Consider the following 18,151-nt stretch of genomic DNA (forward strand, 5'->3'; position numbering starts at 1 on the left):
CCTGTGCAGCCTCACAGACTGTTCTCCATCTGCCACAAGACAAGTATAGAAACTGAGAGAGAGTATAAACATTTATGGCAATATGATGACTAATTTTATGTCTGAACATGTTTTTTTCATTGCATTTTTCTAGTAACTTTTTGTTGTACTTATAAAAACACCTGTCCACAAAGAAAATATTAAAAAAAAATCTTTCCCACAGGTTCTACTTTAGATGAGAAGTTGTACTTTACATGAAAGTTTAGATGGTTTTAGCTCTTTCCTGTTTAAAAGTCAATCTACAATGTATGAAGGACTTTGATTTCCAGCTCAGTTAGCCTTGTGGGTCCTGCAGCCTCATGTTCTTTGTTGTCACTATCTCATTGTCCCTCAATCCATCTGGTGCTGCATGGCTTGATGAACCAGTGGGACACAGGACAGAAACAGAAAATGTCCCCATTTCACAGATGGGGAAGATGAGGTTCCGAAAGCATACCTGCTGTGTGCAGGGTCTTTCATCCACTCACCGTGAGAGCCAGCCTTAACAGCCATGCCTCCTCCTATTGCCTGGGGCTGCCCAGACCAGACAAGGGAAGGGGTGGTTGGCTGAATCTGTCCTCCCCTGGGAGCTCATCTCCTAGTTGATTTCACAACTCAGGCTCTATCAGCTTGTTTTTGATGTTTTCTAAAACTTGCTCCAGGCAATTCCAAGTTCGACATGGTCCTGGTGCAGGCAGTCTGATGGTACAGTGGTACGAGAAGCAGGCCTTCTCCTGGGCATCTGTTGCCCACCCTTGCTATAGCTATATTCCAATTTTTTTAAGTGGGCAAATGTTCAGAGCAGTTATTCTCCTTTCCTCCATCAACAGGTAGATGGAGGAAAGGAGAATAACTTATAAAAATGCTGAGATTATCAATATGGGGGAAGAGAATCTTAAATATTCAACTCCAGGCAATGATATGCAGGCTCAAGAGCTTAGGGGTGATGTTTGCAACTTACTCTGAAATGCATTGAAAACATAAGATGGCTGGGTGGGAAATGGGGAGATGTGTGATAAAGCAAGTTTAGTAGTGTTAGTGGCAAAATGTCGATGGTGGGTATATGGATATTCACTGTACAGGGTTTTTTTTTTTTTTCTGTATGTTTGAAATTTTTCATAATAAAATGTTGGGGGAAAAAACCAGCAAACTCTCCTCCCACCCCCAATCGCCTTCCTGCTCTGCAGTACCAGTATCTCACCAGTCGTCAGCAGCAAAATGTCAACTCCTCCCACCACCCCTACCCCTAGTGCCAGACAACGATCTGTCTTCTCGTTTTCTTCCTTGCAGTCGCTTTTGCAACCTCTCACTCCCTTTCTGCTCCAGCCATCAGGGCCCCACTGTCAGTGTTCGCCTGGTCCAGGCCAGAGGCTCCAAGCCAGCCTCCCTGCCTCCACTCTCCCGCCCTTCCCAGTCCCGCCTCCACTCAGCAGCCAGAGGGATCTTTTAATGCAGAAATCTGATTTGTCCCTTTCGTGCTCAGAAGCAGTTAACGACTCCCAGTTGCCTCGATGGACCATCTCAGACCCTCCACAACCATGATGACGATATCTTCCTCTTTATCTTGCATGACTCTGCCTATCCTCAGAGATGTTGCTGTTACCTCTGCTTGAAATGGTTTCCCCACCCTTTATCCTGCAGAGGAGGGCCCACCCTGCTTCCTTCAAGGCCTTCCTAGGCCTCTAGGCCAGAATGAACCACCTGCTTCTGTTTTGTTTTTAAATCTTTTTTTTTTTTTTTTTTTTTTTTGGTCTGTAAGCTTATTTCTATTACTATTTGGCAATTATACATTTGGAATTTTCTAGAACAGTCTCAATTTGAAATATACTCACCCATGGCCTCCTCAACCATTGAAAGGCACCCATTTGGGGGTGTCTAGATTACATCTTTTAGACCAGCCCTTACAGCTAGAAAGAGCACAAAGCATTCTGTCATTCAGTAAACATGTATTGAAGGCCTGCTCTGCACCAACTGCTGGTTGCAGAGGTGGAAGGCCTACTGCCAGTCACTTCAGGGAGCCCCCAAGTTCTGGGAGGGAGTGAGCTCAGGCGGCAAGAGCACAGAGAAGGGACACCCAATCATCCTGGCAGTCAGGGGAGATGTTGACTCAAGCTGAGGCTTAATGGATGAGGAGAGTCAGGAGTAGGGATGGGGAATAACATATCCACACGTGAGCCAGGCAGAAGGGGACACCTTCAAATCACATCAAATATTTCATGATTTAAAAAGAGGCAATGGGGCTTCCCTGGTGGCGCAGCGGTTAAGAATCCGCCTGCCAGTGCAGGGGACACGGGTTTGAGCCCTGGTCTGGGAAGATCCCATGTGTCGCGGAGCAACGAAACCCGTGCGCCACAACTACTGAGCCTGCGCTCTAGAGCCCGTGAGCCACAACTACTGAAGCCCGCGCGCCTAGAGCCCGTGCTCCGCAACAAGAGAAGCCACCGCAATGAGAAGCCCGCGCACCGCAATGAAGAGTAGCCCCTGCTCGCCGCAACGAGAGAAAGGCCGCGCACAGCAACAAAGACCCAACTCAGCCAAAAATAAACAAATTTTTAAAAATTAAAAAAAAATAAATAAGAGGCAATTAACGTGGAGAAAATATGACAGAGATGTTCAAATACTTTGTGGACAAAAAAAAATGTTGCCTGCCATTTCAGTAAACAACGAATGTTGCCCGCATCAATACAGCCAGCCCGATGGTGCACCCTCAGGGGAATTCAAGATGGAGAAAAACAGGAATACTGGCCCTAGATACTTAAGATGCCTGTCAAAGGAATAATTTCAGTGAACCCAGACTCTTGTATCTTCCCATATGTAGAAAAGCACTAAAACCATTAACTTGAGATTTTTTTGTGTGATTAGCAGTAATCTTCTGATGTTCAACTACATGGGTTTTTGTTTTCAGCAAAAACTCCTATACATCCTGACTCCTCTCTTACCTCCTTGGAACAGTTCCTCAGAGCTAGCTGAGAGGCTGATTCTCAGGCTAGAGTCCTCAGTAAGGTCCCTGAATAAAACGTAACTCTCAACTTTTAGGTGGTGTGTTTCTTTCAGTCAACACCATCTCTACCATACAGAAAAATCAACTCAAAATGAATGAAAGACTTGACTGTAAGACCTGAAATCATAAAACTCCTAGAAGGAAATGGGCAGTATGCTCTTTGACATCCATCTTAGCAGTAGCATTCTGCATATGTCTCCTCAGGCAAGAGAAACAAAAGTAAAAAGAAGCAAAGAGGACTACGCCAAGCTAAAAAGCTTCTGCACAGCAAAGGAAACCATCAATAAAATGCAAAGACAGCCTTCCAAATGGGAGAAGAGATTTGCAAATCACGTATTCAATAAGGGATTAAAATCCAAACTATATAAAGAACTCATGCAACTTGACAACAAAAAACAACCTAAATTTTAAAAGGGCAGAGGACCTGAATAGACATTTTCCCAAGAAGACATACAGGTAGCCAACAGGCATGTGAAAAAAATTGTTCAACATCACTATTAGAGAAATGCAATCAAACCCGCAATGAGATATCACCTCACGCCTGTTAGAATGGCTATTATCACAAAGGCAAGAGATAGCAATACTCATACACTGCTGGTGTGAATAGAAACTGGCGCAGTCGCTATGGAGGCTCCTCGAAAAATTAAGACTAGAACTAGGATTTTATTCTTCTCTCATGTAGAAGACGAGGGTGCTCAGTCCAGGCTGTTGGGACAGTCCATGGCGCTGGAGAGCCAGCCTCTTTCTCCACTGTGGCTCTTCGTTCCTCAGCATATAGCTTCTGCCTTATAGCCCGAAGTAGCTGCCTAACTGCATCTTGACTGCAACCTCATGAGAGATCCTGAGTCAAATCCAAGCATTTAAGCTGCTCCTGAATTCCTGACTCATGGAAACTGTATAATTAAAAAAAAAAAAAAAAAAGTATTATTGTTCAAAGCTGTTGAATCTGGGGGTAGTTTGTTAAGCATCAATGGATAACCGTACTAGTTAGTTATCCATTTAGTTCGTTTATTCAACTGTCCTGAGCCCCCAACCTGGACACACATGGATGAATCAGACGTAGTTAAAGACTACCTATCAGAACACGAGGATTTCCTGGAGGTGGGGCAGAAATCATGTCATTTGTGTCCTTGCCCTTGGAACGCTTTCCCCACCTTGGTACACAGTAGGGTCGCAGGACCTGGCACACAGTAGGAGCTCTGCTTCCCAGAGAAGAGCTTCTACCTCCTGGCTTGCCTTCTGGTAGATGAGCCAACTTAGAGATGATGAGCTGTTAATGTTCAATCATCTGGCCTCTTGTCAAAAATGTGGATTTGTTTCTCAGAGGACAGTTTCAAAGCCTCTTTCCATTCCCTCACTCCCCGCGCTGCCAAGAGGAAGAACGTGCAGCCCAAGCAAGCGAGAGCCTTTCCTGAGCCAGCTGCCTTCCCCCTGCCTGCAGCTGGTGTGCATCCTTCAAGGCCCTCCAAGGGTGGCCTCCTCCTTTAGGCCTCCCTGGTTAGCCTTCACTGTGGGGGAGGGAGCAAAGAAAGAAAATGATCTTCTTGAAAAATTATTCCCTCACGCTGAATCTTTATGAACCGTATTGTCGGAGCAACTTGAATTATACATGTAACTCATGGCCTTGTTTTCTTAAATAATAAAATATGCAGTACTCTGCTATAAATTCTACAGAGCCTACTGATTCTCACAGAATGCTTTCACAGCTTTTTGCCAAACTCTTTTATCTCTAACCAACCTGCGGTTGCAATTGACGAATCACAGGAATGTTATAAATCACACAATTTTGTTTACCAAATGGGTACAACCAAAGCAAAACAGTAAAGATGTAGTCAGAATTTTACTCATTCGTTGATGACATGAATGACTTCTCTGCAGAATCAGACAATAGTTTTTGAAAACTGGAAGAATATTTGCCCAATTTTTTGTGTTTTTCATAACATAATGACTAAAGATATGACACAATTTTTTAAAAGGTTTTTTTTGATGTGGACCATTTTAAAAATCTTTATTGAATTTGTTACAATATTGCTTCTGTTTTATGTTTTTGTTTTTTGGGCCGAGAGGCATGTGGGATCTTAGCTCCCTGACCGGGGATTGAACCCACACCCCCTGCACCGGAAGGTGAAGTCTTAACCACTGGATGGGATTCCACTTCTATATTAGGTTGTATGGGCTGTGACTTCTGCCTTGCTGGCAGACTCTCTCTATTGCCTTCTCAGCTTGCACACTGTGATAAAACAAGTGGCTGTGCTGGCCATTTCCACATGGCCAGGCACTGAAGATGGCCTCCAGCTAACATCCAGCAAGGAACTGAGGCCCCTCAAGGAACTGAATCCTACCAACAACCATGTGAGTTTGGGAGCAGCTCCTTCCCTAGCTGAGCCTTCAGACGAGACACCAGCCCTGGCCAACAACTTGACTGCAGCCTTGTGAGAGACCCTGAAGCAGAGGCAACCATCAAAATTGTGCCAAGACTCCTGAGTCACAGAGATTGTGAGATAATGAATGTGTTGTGTGAAGCTGCTAAATTTGGGGTAATTTGTTACACAGCAGTAGATAACTGATGCACTTCCTTATCTCCAGGCTTTGAGTTACACGAGGCAGACCATTTCCTTTGTACTCAATCCACTTAGAGTCAGGGTTTTCTGTCATTTAAACCCAAGAGCATTCTCCTATGGTGCGTCTCCTCCACTAGCTTGAAAGCTCCTCAAGGACAGACCTTCCATGTCCTCCCAGAGACTCACTAGTGTCATAACTTTGTGTGAATTAAGGACATACTTGACCCTAATTTTAGCTCATCTTCTGACAGCACAAAGCAGGGAAAATCCAAACGATGACATGGGACTCAGAAATGGAGAAGCCTTTCTCCTTGGTTACAAGTCGTTTTTATTTAGCCAACAAGAGATTATTAAGTGCCTGCTGTTTGCAGAGCCCTCCACTGGATATTGGTGAAGGGAGAGAAAAAATTTAAAAGGAGGGTATATTCCTTGCTCCTAGGGAGCCAGCACTCACACTAAGGATAGCAGAGGCATGAGAACATTCTAGTGTCTAGAAATATGTAACAAGTGCAGGTTAATTGGGCACTTCAGTGGGGAGCAGACAGGCTTCAGAGACAAACCTCAGAGTCAGATGAACCAATGCGGTGACTGGGCAGGAGAGAGGTTCCCTGAGACAGATACTGGAAACCTTCAGTTTCTGCCGTAGCGATGGGTAGGGCTGGCCAAGGGGAAGTGAGACACGAGACAAGAAGCTGTCCCAATAATCCAGATTGGGGGCTGCTTTAAAAGCTTTTTGGGGTGTGTCCTCAGCTCACGAGCACCCTTTCTCTCTGAGATTGCCTACCCCTCACAGCCAAGATGGGGCAATCAGGTTACCTCTCCAGAGAATTGGAATTGGGAGCACAGGATTCCTGTAGGTCTCTATAAAGGGGTGGCTGAGACTTGGAAACTTGTGGGTATTGGGATGGTCTGTCTGCAGAGAGGAGGGAAGAAAGACAGAGACCTGCAGAGAGAGGACAATGAGGTAGAATCCCAGAGACTGGGGCTAAAGATACTCTGCTCGGTTTTAGGGGAGAGATCCAGAGCATACTTGTCAGGGTCCCATCCCTTCCAGAACCTGGGGAATCCCTGTGCACCTGTGGGTTCCACCAGGCACACCTATGCCTGTGTCAGATTCACCTTCCTGCCACATGGAGTCCCAGAGTGGCTCGAGGTACAGAGTGCGGTCAGATCCCAAGCCAGCATCCATAGGGTAACTGGGCTTAGAAATACTTCTTTAGCCAGTGTGATGTTTCAGAAATCTGAAACAGTCCTATAAAAAAATCCAGATTCCCAGGGACTTCCCCGGTGGCGCAGTGGTTAAGAATCCGCCTGCCAATGCAGGGGACACGGGTTTGATCCCTGATCCAGGAAGATCCCACATGCCATGGAGCAACTGAGCCTGTGCGCCACAACTGCTGAAGCCCGTGCGCTCTAGGGCCCGTGTGCCGCAACTACTGCCTGTGCGCCTAGAGCCCGTGCTCTGCGACAACAGAAACCACTGCAATGAGAAGCCCGCGGACCGCAACGAAGAGTAGCCCCCGCTCGCCGCAACTAGAGAAAGCCCAGCAACAAAGACCCGGTGCAGCCAAAAAAAAAAATAATTCCAGATTCCCACTTTTTCCATTTTTTATTGTAAGGCCTTGTAGGCAGGCACAGGCCCTTGTTCCTGCTGGGTGTCTGCTGGGGAGAACTGAGAAGAGGCTGCCACTTTCTCCGGAGCCTGGTTCTCAGGTCACCCCAGCCCCTACCCAGTGGGCGCAGATATTGTGTTCCTGGCTCACGCATAGGATACTGATTAATTTTGCCATAGTAAAGCTTTTCTCCACCTCTTTTAAAATATTTCCCCAAAGTCACAGGGCATAGAGAGGTGGGAGCTTTTGAGGGGTCAGAAGAAGATAGAAAAAGCCCCAGAAAGAGAGCTGTTCTCTGTATCTATTTTTGCAAAACAAGGTATCCCAAACGCAACCATTTTATTAGATTTCATGATTTTCCCAGTCAGGAATTCAGGCAGGGCTTGTCCAATGATTCTCCTATTCCGTGTGACATTGACAGAGCTCACTGCACGATATTTAGTTAGCAGATGGGCTGGTCTGGAGGATCGAGACGGCTTGACTCACATGTCTGGTGCCTTGGCTCATTGGCCCAAGATTCCCAGCCAAAGCCCAGTAGGGTTTGAGCTCAGTTTGTCTTATTCCGCAGCTTTGCCCTCTTGCCCCACTCCACCCCACCCCAGTTCTTTTCTACACCCCAGGAGGCTGACCTGTAAGGACTCCACATCCATAGGGACTGACCCACGGGCTCCCAAGTCCTCTGGCTTCCAGCTGGCTTTGGCTACTGGGGGACTACTGGGAGGGAGGAGATTCAGACCATTTCTTTTCCTGCGTCCCTGGACTGAGGGTGCTTGAGCCTTTCCCCTGGTGGCCTTTCTACAGGACAGGACTCTCTGCTTCTGGGTCTCATAACCACTGCCTCTCCTCATCTTTGGGCTGAGAAAGGTGACAGATCTGAGAGTTACAGCACAGTCCCTTGTACTTCCTACACCTTTATTAAATCCTCCTCAATTAATCCTAATCAGAAGTGCTATTTGTTTCCTGTGAGATCTGACTGATACATTTGTGCTTAGTCATAGCACAAATAATAGTTACTACTTATTGAGTACTTACTACATGCCAGGCTCTGTTCTAAGCCCCTCACGTTAGCTCATGCAACATTCACAGAATCCCTATGAGGTAGGCACTATTATTATCCCATCTCACAGATGAGGAATACGAGGCACAGAGGGGTGAAGTAGTTTGCCTAAGGTTACACAGCCACTAAGTGGCAGAGCTGGGATTTGAACCCTGGCAGCTTGACTCAAGACCCTACTCTCAACAACTACTCTATATAGTAGGAAAATTTCTGTTGAACAAATATGCTCTGTTTCCTCAAAGTCTGTAATCCAACCCAGAGCAAGGTTTTGGCAGGTTTTAAAAAACAGGACTGTGCTGTAAAACGTTTTTCTTCACAAATAGGCCCCAGAAACTCTAGCAAGGCTTGGAGTTGACCTCCTGGAGGTGACCTTCCCCTGCAAATTCCCACACTCCTCCTCTAGAATGAGTCTATTTGCCTCACTTGTGCAGAGGGAGGGGAAGCCTGAGGAGCATGTGGAGGTGAGAGCCACCCCATGAGGACCCCAGAGAGGCAAGCCAGCCTCTTATATTTGGGGACAATAAGTTGAAGTGTTTAGCTCTGCATTCCTACAGTCCTGCCACAACTGGACATCCTCCAGACCCAGCAGGGAGTGGAAGGCAGAGGGAGGGACTGCAATCAGGGACAGCCTGGAGTCTTTGGGTGATGACTAGCAGAAACCTGACTCAGATTGCATTCGAGCTTTTAAAAAGGGAAAAGAAAATAAAAAGGACTGTATTGGTTCGCATACCTGAGATGTCTAATGGTGCATCTGGCTTTAAGCATCTCAGAATCTAGGCCTCAAAGGATGTCAATAGGGCATAGTCTCTCTCTGCATTGCTTTCCTCCATCTTGGCTGTCTTCTTGAGCACAATTTTACCACATGGTGGCCCAGGTGGTTGCTGGGCTGCCCCAAGGTTACACTCTCTCAGCATCAGGCCAGCTTGGGGTGGGGAGGAAGATTGCTGGCATTTCCTGACAGTGCCAACAAAAAGTCCCAGGGAGGGATCTTATTGGCGTAACTTTGGTTATGTGCTCATCCATGAGCCAATCACTGGGCCTGGTAAGTGCAAGGCTCTGACTGGCCAGACTAGAATCATGTGTTCCCTCTAAAATGGGGGTAGAATCTTGTTATCTCCACCTGAACCCAACAAAGGAGGGGTGACTCCTTAAATGGAAACCAGGTACCGGGGTACTGTTAACCAGAAAAGGTGAGGGTAAAGGAAAGAGCTTGCAGGCCCAAACAGCAGTAGATTTTCACTTCTCAGTAGGAGTCCTGAGATCCATTCCAGGGAGAGAAGTGGTGGGGGTGAGGACTTGGGAGTGAAAAGGGGACCCAGGAAGGGATCTAAGGACAAGGGTGGCAGAGGCCACAACTGAAAGGGGCTTCTCAGATTTTAGTCTTGGCAACCTCTTCCTCGGTCAGTTACTAGCAACAGGGTCAGGGTGGGGGTCCCATCCGGTGTCCCCCTGAGGAATTTTATATTCACAGGGCAGGTGAACAGTGGGCCTTGTGGAGGCCTCTGAGGGGACGTGGTGAGAGCCTCGGGGCTGGTTCCATGGAACCCAGGCTTTGAGGACCTTGTCCTGAGTTTCTCAGGGGTGGTCCAGGGAGCTGAAGGAAACCTTATTTGTGGGGGCCATGGAAGAGTGAGGTTGCCCACAGTCCACATCAGCCTAGAAGGACCTGAAAGACTACTCTAGGTGTGAGAGTTAGATGGACCTCGTCCCTGGGGCCCAGGGAGCCCTGGGACTAGCCTACAGACTTGTTTTAGGAACAGCAAAGGACTAATAATGGCACTCTGGAGTACTGCCCTATTTCTACTATCACTTGTGCAGGTAAACAAGCAGGGGTATGGAGGGCAAAGAGGTCTCTGGATGTTTCTACCAGAGCCCTGGGTGTCAGTCCTGTCTGCACCTCAACTTGCTGTGTGGCCTGGGGCAAGTCACCTCCTCTCTTTAGGTCTCAGTTTCCTTATCTATAAAATAAAGGAGTTAGATAAGTGGGTCTCAACCGGGATGATTTTGGCCCCCAGGGACATGTAGCAATGTCTGGAGACATTTTTGGTTGTAGAAGACGGTGATGCTACTGGCAGGGTGGGCAGAGGCCCTGGATGCTGCTAAACATCCTACCAAAGCATTATCTGGCCCCAAATATCAATAGTGCCAAAGCTGAGAAACCCTGCATTAGACTGAGGTCACCCTGTAGGGTGCGGTGCTGACCACTCCTGTTAAATGTTCTGAGGGCAGCCCGGGCCCAGGAGGCAGTTTTTAGTGCCCAGGCGTTTAGAGGAGAGGCCTCCTGGTCCCACCAGAGTTGTGTAAACTGACTGACTTTCTCCCTCTGCTCCCATCTAGGTGTGGTACCCAGGATAGGTGAATCAGACGCCTGGCTTGGTGGAGGAACAGACTGCTTTGTGAGGTAGTGAGTTCATCGTCAGTGGAGGCATCCAACAGAAGGCAGCATGGCCACCTGTCAGAGATGTGGAGGAGGCGCCCTGCCTCTGGTCTGAGGCTGTCTAGTGGCGATTTCGAGGCTCCTTCGGGCAGGAGGTAAAGCGGGAGAGTGCCCTGCGTAAAGCTCTTGGCTTCCCCACCTGCCGGTCCGGAGCGGGAGCGCCTTCCTTCCCACGCGACTCTTCGCCAAGCTGGAAACTTTTCTCTAAGTTTTTCTCCCGGGTCTCCGGGAGACGCCAGAGCGGCGGAGGCAGCACCCCGCGGCTGAGCGCCCGCGCCCGGCGCCCCGGCCCGACACCCCCCGCCGCCAGGTCCGGCCCCGCGGGCGCGGCTGCCGGGGTTTCCGTGTGCCCCTGGGGGGCTCCGGCCTGCGAGCTGCCGCCGAAAGGCTTTTGACAAAAAAAACCTCTTGACCACCAAGGCCAGCCTCTTCCTGAAAGCCCCGCTCGCTCCGATACAGGAAGTAGAGGGAGCGAGCGCCCCAGAGCGTGGCGGCCGCGGCGGCTGTGGCTTCCCGACTCCGCGCGGGGCTGGCGGCGGTGCCCGCGCGGGCCCTTCCCCAGGGCAGCGCCAGGGGCATGCGGGCGCCCGGGGCCCCCCGGCCCGCGCCGCCCGGTGCCTGAGCCCCTGCGTTCACCGTCCCGGAGCTGCTGGCGGCATGATCCGACGGGCCGGGGCGCCCGAGTGCGCGGACCCCGCGGGGTGAGTCCGGGGTCGGCGCCCCCTCCTCCCTCGGTACCCCAGGGCTCCGCTCGGCCCGCGTCCCTCCCGCCCAACTGCCCCTCCCCGCCCCCGAGGGTGCTCGGAGCTCCGGAGTAGCCCCGGCTGCGGGACCTCGGGGTGTCGGACTGAGACCGAACCCCTGGCCACGGCCAAGGCCGGTCTCCCGGTTCTTCGCGGAAGGGGGCGGCCCTGGTGCCTCTGCCGTACTCCGAGACTTGGCGAAACTTTTAAGCCCAGCTGTCGCTCGCCGGAAAAGCAGCTGGCACGTTCGGCGGCTAGGTTGGTGGGTGCCAGAGGGGCGCCTCTACCAGTCAGAGTCGAAGCGGAGGGGCTGTGTGGACGCGGCCCCTCCCCGGGCTCTGGTCCCGCCTGAACTTCAGATGCAGTCACTCGCGGTCCGGGCCCCCACAACCTCCCGCACCCGCCGATCCGCCTGTGCCCCGTGCGCGTCCTCGGGGGCTGGAGCTCGGTAGGGCAAGGGGCGGCGGTCCCGGGTCCCCGTAAGTTTGGACGCCCGCGGCCTAACAGCTGACCAGCCCGCCTACACCGAGGACCCACCGGGAGCCCCTCCCCCACCCCTCTTGCAGGTCTAAGGACAGTGACCTTCGGACCGGCCTTTGCGAAACCCAGGGCTTGGGGAGGGTCCAGGGTGCACGAACTGCGTGTGGCCTCCGGGATTTCCCCCCTTCACACACACACCGGGAGAAGGCACAGCTTGGAATGCGTGAAGCCGAACCGGTTTGGGAACTAGCTTTCCAGAGGGGTCTGTGGCGTCTAGTTAGTTTCATGTCCCTCACCCCCCAGCTCACAACCTCGGACTTGTGGACATTGCTCAGGGCTGTGCTCCCGAAGTAGGTTCCCTCGTGCCACCCAGCCCAGCCAACGTCCCGGGAAGCTTCAGGGGGGTGAGGAGGCTCTGGTTCAAAGGCGGATTCCTGGGAAAGCCTCTTAGAACCTTTCTGGGGGCTAAGGTTGATGGGCGCCCCCGGGGAAGCCAGTCCTGGCTTTTTGGTTTAAAAGTCCCGGGCTACTGCTGTGATGGACAGCCAGCTGCTCGCTGGCCTAGCTCCTGACCTCGGCTCCCAGGGCCTCAGTTCTCTGCTGTGTGAAACGGAGGGGTGAGCTGTTCTTGTGCAGTCCCGAATTGGGGGGCAGCTGGAGGTGACTGGCCCCCACGCTAGTGGGGGGAGTGTCTCAGAGGGGCCTGTGATGCAACTAGATCTGAATGTCTCCCTCGTCCCCACTCCCCCATTTCCGCCCCAGCTGGGAAGCCCTGCCTAGATGCTTTCCCCTGGAAGTGGAAAGACAAATGCCATCCGCTGGAGGAGCTGGAAATTCTGTTGCGGAGGGGGGCCTCCCCCAGGGGCAAGTATCTACCACACCCAGTACTGATGGGTGGAGCTAGCAGGAGTTTCCCAGGAAGGAAGGGGAGGTGAGGGGCCAGGGTCCTGATCTCTCTGACTTCCCATATTTCCCCCAGGATGACCTCTCCTTACCCACTTCCTTGCCTTTCTTTGTTCATTACTAGGCCAGTTACTTAACCCCTCCATGCCTCAATACTTATCTAGAAAACGAAGATAAGTAATAGTAACCAGCCTTTAGAGTTGTTTTGAGGATTAAATGAAATAATGCATAAGAAGTTTTCCCCATGGGCCCATGGGCAAACGTTTAATAATTATTATTACAACTATTATCGTTTGTTGAGTGTAACCCCTCTGTTTGCTGACTGTTTAACTGTCCTCGGCCAGGTCTGTAAAATGGGGATAATAATAACACCTACTTCTTAAGATTGGTTATGAGGATTGGATGAGTTAATATTTAAGTAGCTGTCCACAGGCAGCTAAGTGTTAACACACCAACACAAGCCTGCTTAGAACAGCGTCTGGCATATCATAAATATTAGATGAATATTGGTTTGTTGCTAAAAACGTCGCTTTATTTAAGAGGACCTTTGGGGTTGGAAGAGTTAAATGAGATAGTATCTCATTTAACCTTGCACCCAGTACAGGAATCCCTTTGACAACATTCCTGAAAGGCACTTGCATACCTCCAGTGATGGAGAACTTGCCACCACTGTGGTAGCCTTCCTGACAGGCAGATATCAAAGAAAGTCTGCCTTCTAACTTCTACCATTAGAAACCCTGTTCAGAGGAGCCCAATCCTTCTTGGCTCTCAAATACTAGAAGGCAGTTCCCAGGCGCACCCCTGCATCCTCTGTTCCCTGGGCTGCACATCTACCTGTGTTGCAGTGCCCAAAGATGACGAGGACCAATAATCTATGACCCCTCACCCCCAGGCCACCCACAGAGCTTGCCGACCACTCAGGGCTGGGTCCCGAGTCCTTATCAGAGCTCATCTTTCCACCTGGCTCCCGAAGCCCCCACCTCCTTGCTGGCAGAATATGATGTCCAGACAGCTAGGGGAACGCCTTCCACCCCACACCCAGGGGCTAGGTGGGGGTCGCTTGAAAGTTAGACCCCTGGAATAGGCGTATGAGGATCTTGGCAAGCAAGCTCTCTGTCTACTTCTTGTTGAAAAGGCTGTCTGGGGAGAAAATGCCGACAGGCTGCCCAGTACTCTGGACGAAGACACTTTTCTCCCTCCATTCATTCAAGTTCGTTCAACGAATAGTATCTGCGTTAGGTGGACGCGGGGGCCCAGCATTAAACCAAGCCCCTGGCGGCTTGCAGGTGACTTTCCCAGAAGACAGAAAGTCAGGGTTGGGGGCTGTGCTGTAGCAGGTGGTCAGGGAAGGCCACTCCAAGAAGACGGTGTTTAGCCGAGGCCTGAAGGAAGTGGGGAGAGTGAGTCAAGCCCCTGGGGGGTGTGGGGTGTGGTCTGTGTGTCGGACACAGAGAGGCTGGAGTGGAGTGAGGGAGAAGAGGCCAGAAGAAGGCTAGTCTGTGGGTAGAGGCTCTGGAGGGTGCTCTGAGTGAGCAGGGGCCACGGGGGGGTGTTGCACAGAGAGGTGACCTGGTTTGGATTTGGACTGTATTGAGGACAGGCTGTAGGGGGAAACAGGAACAGAAGAAGAGGGGGGGGGCCTGTGGTGGCCAGGAGAGAGGGCTGGGGCCCCGGGTGGAGTGGGCAGTGGAGATGTGAGAAGCTGGAGCCGCAAGATGCGCGGGTTGATTGGAGGCGAGGTGGGAGACAGAGGCGTCGGGATGATGTGGGTGAAGCTGTGAGTGCCAGGCGGCCAGACGCCGAACTGGACGGCAGGGTCCTGCGGATGTGTGTGCTCAGAGCCCATGCACTTTCATATGTTTGATCAGTTGAGGGTCTGTTTAAGATTTTATTTGAAAAAGGATTCCACTCTTGGAAAAAATGTGGCCATTACAGACCCCATCCAATCCCCTGATATGATGACAAGGAAACGGAGACCCAGAAGGAGGAAGTGCCTGGCCCAAGGTCAGGGGAGCTGGGCCTAGGACTCGGGTGTCCTGAGCCTTGGGCCTGCAAGGGGCTGCCTGCACAAGGCCTCAGGGCTTACGAGAGCCCTGGCTTTCTGCCTCATGCCTGACATAATGCAGGGGGCCTGCAGGTCCCCTTGAGGAGCCCCTCAGCCACTCCCAGCTCTAAAATGGGGACTCTTCCTGGGCAAGGCCCACCCAGAACAGGATCCAGTGATGAATTCAGGGTCCCAGCTACCGCTCTGCTCACTGCCCCGGGTTTCTTTGCCGTCAGGGGCTAATGCTCCCAGGTGGTTCTGGCTGGTACTCAGCTGGGATACCGACCCCCTTCCAGACCCTAAAAGAGACTCTGGCCCACAGGAAGCAAAAGGTACCTCACCAGCTTAAGCCTTCAATTCAGGCCCTGAGAAGCCCCAGTGCACCCCTGGGAAGCAAGTAGGAGTGCAGGGGATGGGGGCACAGGGGCTGCTTGGGATAGGGGAGTCTCAGCACATTTGCCCGTGGCCCCCTTCCCATCTCCCCTACCACCTGACAGGCCTTATCCTGGGCCTTGGTCCCTATACTGTGGTCTTTTTTTTTTTTAAATAAATTTATTTATTTTTATTTTTGGCTGCGTTGGGTCTTTGTTGCTGCACGCAGGCTTTCTCTAGTTGCTCTGAGTGGGGGCTACTCTTTGTTGTGGTGCGCGGGCTTCTCATAGCAGTGGCTTCTCTTGTTGCAGAGCACGGGCTCTAGGCACGCGGGCTTCAGTAGTTGTGGCTCGCGGCCTCTAGAGCGCAGGCTTGGTAGTTGTGGCGCACCGGCTTAGTTGCTCCGCGGCATGTGGGATCCTCCCAGACCAGGGCTCGAACCCGTGTCTCCTGCGTTAGCAGGCAGATTCTTAACCACTGCACCACCAGGGAAGCCCATCCTCTTGTCTTTTTTATTTTAACTAGTAGCCTCGTAGGTGCAAAGTGGTATCTCATGGTGGTTTTGTCATTTACTGCTTTAAAAAAAAAATTATACACGTAACAACACGTGTTCTTTGTAGAAAATTTGAGAATATAGCAAAATACTGTGATAGTCTTGTTTTATATGTCATTCTGAAACCGTGCACCTCAGACTGGGACTTGAACCCACGTGCCGGGACTAGAACCCCGCCAAAACCCCCAGTCTTCCAACTGAGATCACACACCTGGTTTCAGGACTTAATGAAGCTCAGGTTCTTGATGTCTCATCCCAGAAAGGATTCAGTGAGACAAAGTGATAGGTAAGAAGTGAGAAACACACTCCACAGACAGTGTGGGCCATCTCAGAAGGTGAGAAAGGCCTATACTGTGGTCTTCACTGAAACAGCAAGTGTTAAAATACAAGGACACCTGCGTTTTAATCTAGGAGATCAGGAAACCAAATCGGAAACCAGCCGGGAATGGGTGTGATATTTGAAGAGGGGCACCCACCCTGGGCCCTGGCTGCCCTCTCAGGCCCCCCAGGAGCTCCCTTTAATAGACGGGAGTCTGAGCTGGCCTGCGGTGCCTCCCAGCCATGGGCCAGAGCAGAGGAAAGGGGAGAACGGGTGCAAGACAACCACAAATTCCGTCCTTCCGACCCCTCCCAGATTCCATCTGTCATGGCGAGATTCTCTCCTGAGTGAGAGTCGTCCCCTAGGTTGTGTCGTCCAGGCAGTGACAAATGAGCAGCGGTGAAGGGGGTGGGGCGGGCAGGTTCAGAGGAGGGAAGTGCCTGAGCAAAGGCTTGCAGGTGGGACAGTTAGAGTGGGACTCGGGAGGGAGGGGGTCTACCCCCTGGTTATCAGATAGCGGGGATCCAGGGAACAAGAAAGGCAAGTTTGGGCCAGAGAGGGATTGATGGAAAGGGGCAAGGAGTATGAAGGGGACTGCCCATGGGGACCCATCCTCATTCCAGGTTACTCTAGGAGTTTGGGGCACCTATATGCCCAGAAAGAGCCCCAACACGGGAGAGGTGACCCAGAAAAGACCCAAACTTCCTGTTTGTCCCTTGCTCTCTACCTTCCACTAGAGAGTCCCCTTTATTTATTTATTTTTATAAAGGCAGCCCTCTTTTTTTCTTTTATTTATTTATTTTTGGCTGCATTGGGTCTTCATTGCTGTGTGCGGGCTTTCTCTAGTTGCGGCGAGCGGGGGCTACTCTTCGTTGCGGTGCACGGGCTTCTCATTGTGGTGGCTTCTCTTGTTGTTGAGCACGGGCTCTAGGCTTGCGGGCTTCAGTAGTTGTGGTGCATCGGCTCAGTAGTTGTGGCTCGCGGGCTCTAGAGCGCAGGCTCAGTATTGTGGCGCACGGGCTTTGTTGCTCTGTGGCATGTGGGATCTTCTCGGACCAGGGATCGAACCCTCGTCCCCTGCATTGGCAGGCGGATTCTTAATCCCTGCGCCACCAGGGAAGTCCCGGGAGTCGCCTTTAGAAGTGAGCTAGGGGTCAGGAATCATCTTATCCTTGGGACGCCGCCACATCCTCCATGCAGCCTTCCATCCATGCCAGCTGGAGATTTTAGAGAAGCCAAAACCCCTTTAAAATATTATGTCTTCCTATTTAGATTATAAACCTCCAATTAAGAGGGATCAGAACTGTTCCGTATCTTTCTGTGCTGCCCACAGTTGTCACTCAGTAGATGCTTGAAAACGATGATATACTGAACAGGATTCTAAAAATCGCCTCGCAGCTTTCTCTTTTGTATCCTGAAGCACCTGCACTTCTGGAACTATTTGCAGGGCGGCCCAGACCTCAGGGGTAGGAGGGCCCAGATCAGGGAGGTGAGGAATCCAACTCCCCTTCTGCAGCAAGAGGTGAGGCCGAGGCCACCACACCCCTCTCCTCGTCTGGAACAAGGAGGGGGCTGGCCACCCAAGGAATTGAGTAGGGACCCCCCTCCCCTCATTTTATCCTCCCTGTCTGTGTCCCTCACTTCTGTGGAAGAGAGGCTGGGAGAAGGTGAAGCTCTGGGTCACGGATAGACATGCGTCCTCAACCAAAAGAATGCAGTCAGCTGGGTGTACAGGATCTGGGGGAACCCTGGCTGGTCAGTGGGTCCCAAATGAAGGTCTGTGGTCCACTGAGAAACTGGGAGAATAAGGTGTTGTTGTGTTGTGTGTGTGTGTGTGTGTGTGTGTGTGTGTGTGTGTATCAGCCAAGGTTGCCAAGCTATCTTTTCTTGGGCAGAACTGTTCCTTATTCTGAGGTTAGGTCTTTTTGCTGTATTAAGCTTCCTTTCTTTTATGAAATGATTGGGCATGTTGATGGTGGTAGTTAGGTTTTAATGTCCTTTGGGCAAAATAAAAAGTTGCTAGAGGAAAGTCAGAAACACTGCTCAAGCT

At 51.0% G+C, this 18,151-nt stretch overlaps 2 protein-coding genes across 5 annotated transcripts in view; both read left to right on the forward strand.

Moving 5' to 3' along the window:
- The window catches only part of SLC24A4 (solute carrier family 24 member 4), a 640,065-nt gene that overhangs the window by 175,909 nt on the left and 446,005 nt on the right, over positions 1 to 18,151 (forward strand). The gene's annotated exons all lie outside the window — the stretch shown is intronic.
- Positions 10,654 to 18,151, forward strand: part of RIN3 (Ras and Rab interactor 3) — a 118,376-nt gene continuing 110,878 nt past the window's right edge. The window contains exon 1 of one of the 4 annotated variants that reach the window (XM_049706580.1): positions 10,654 to 10,782. In XM_049706580.1, the coding sequence (XP_049562537.1) occupies positions 10,712 to 10,782 (71 nt within the window). In that variant the 5' untranslated portion in view covers positions 10,654 to 10,711. Of the gene's footprint in view, positions 10,783 to 10,862; positions 11,389 to 18,151 lie in introns of those variants that run through there. The other 3 variants (XM_049706579.1, XM_033419114.2, XM_049706578.1) reach the window with 3 other exon arrangements.

This window comes from Orcinus orca, chromosome 2, assembly GCF_937001465.1.
Source record: "Orcinus orca chromosome 2, mOrcOrc1.1, whole genome shotgun sequence".
NCBI lineage: Eukaryota > Metazoa > Chordata > Mammalia > Artiodactyla > Delphinidae > Orcinus > Orcinus orca.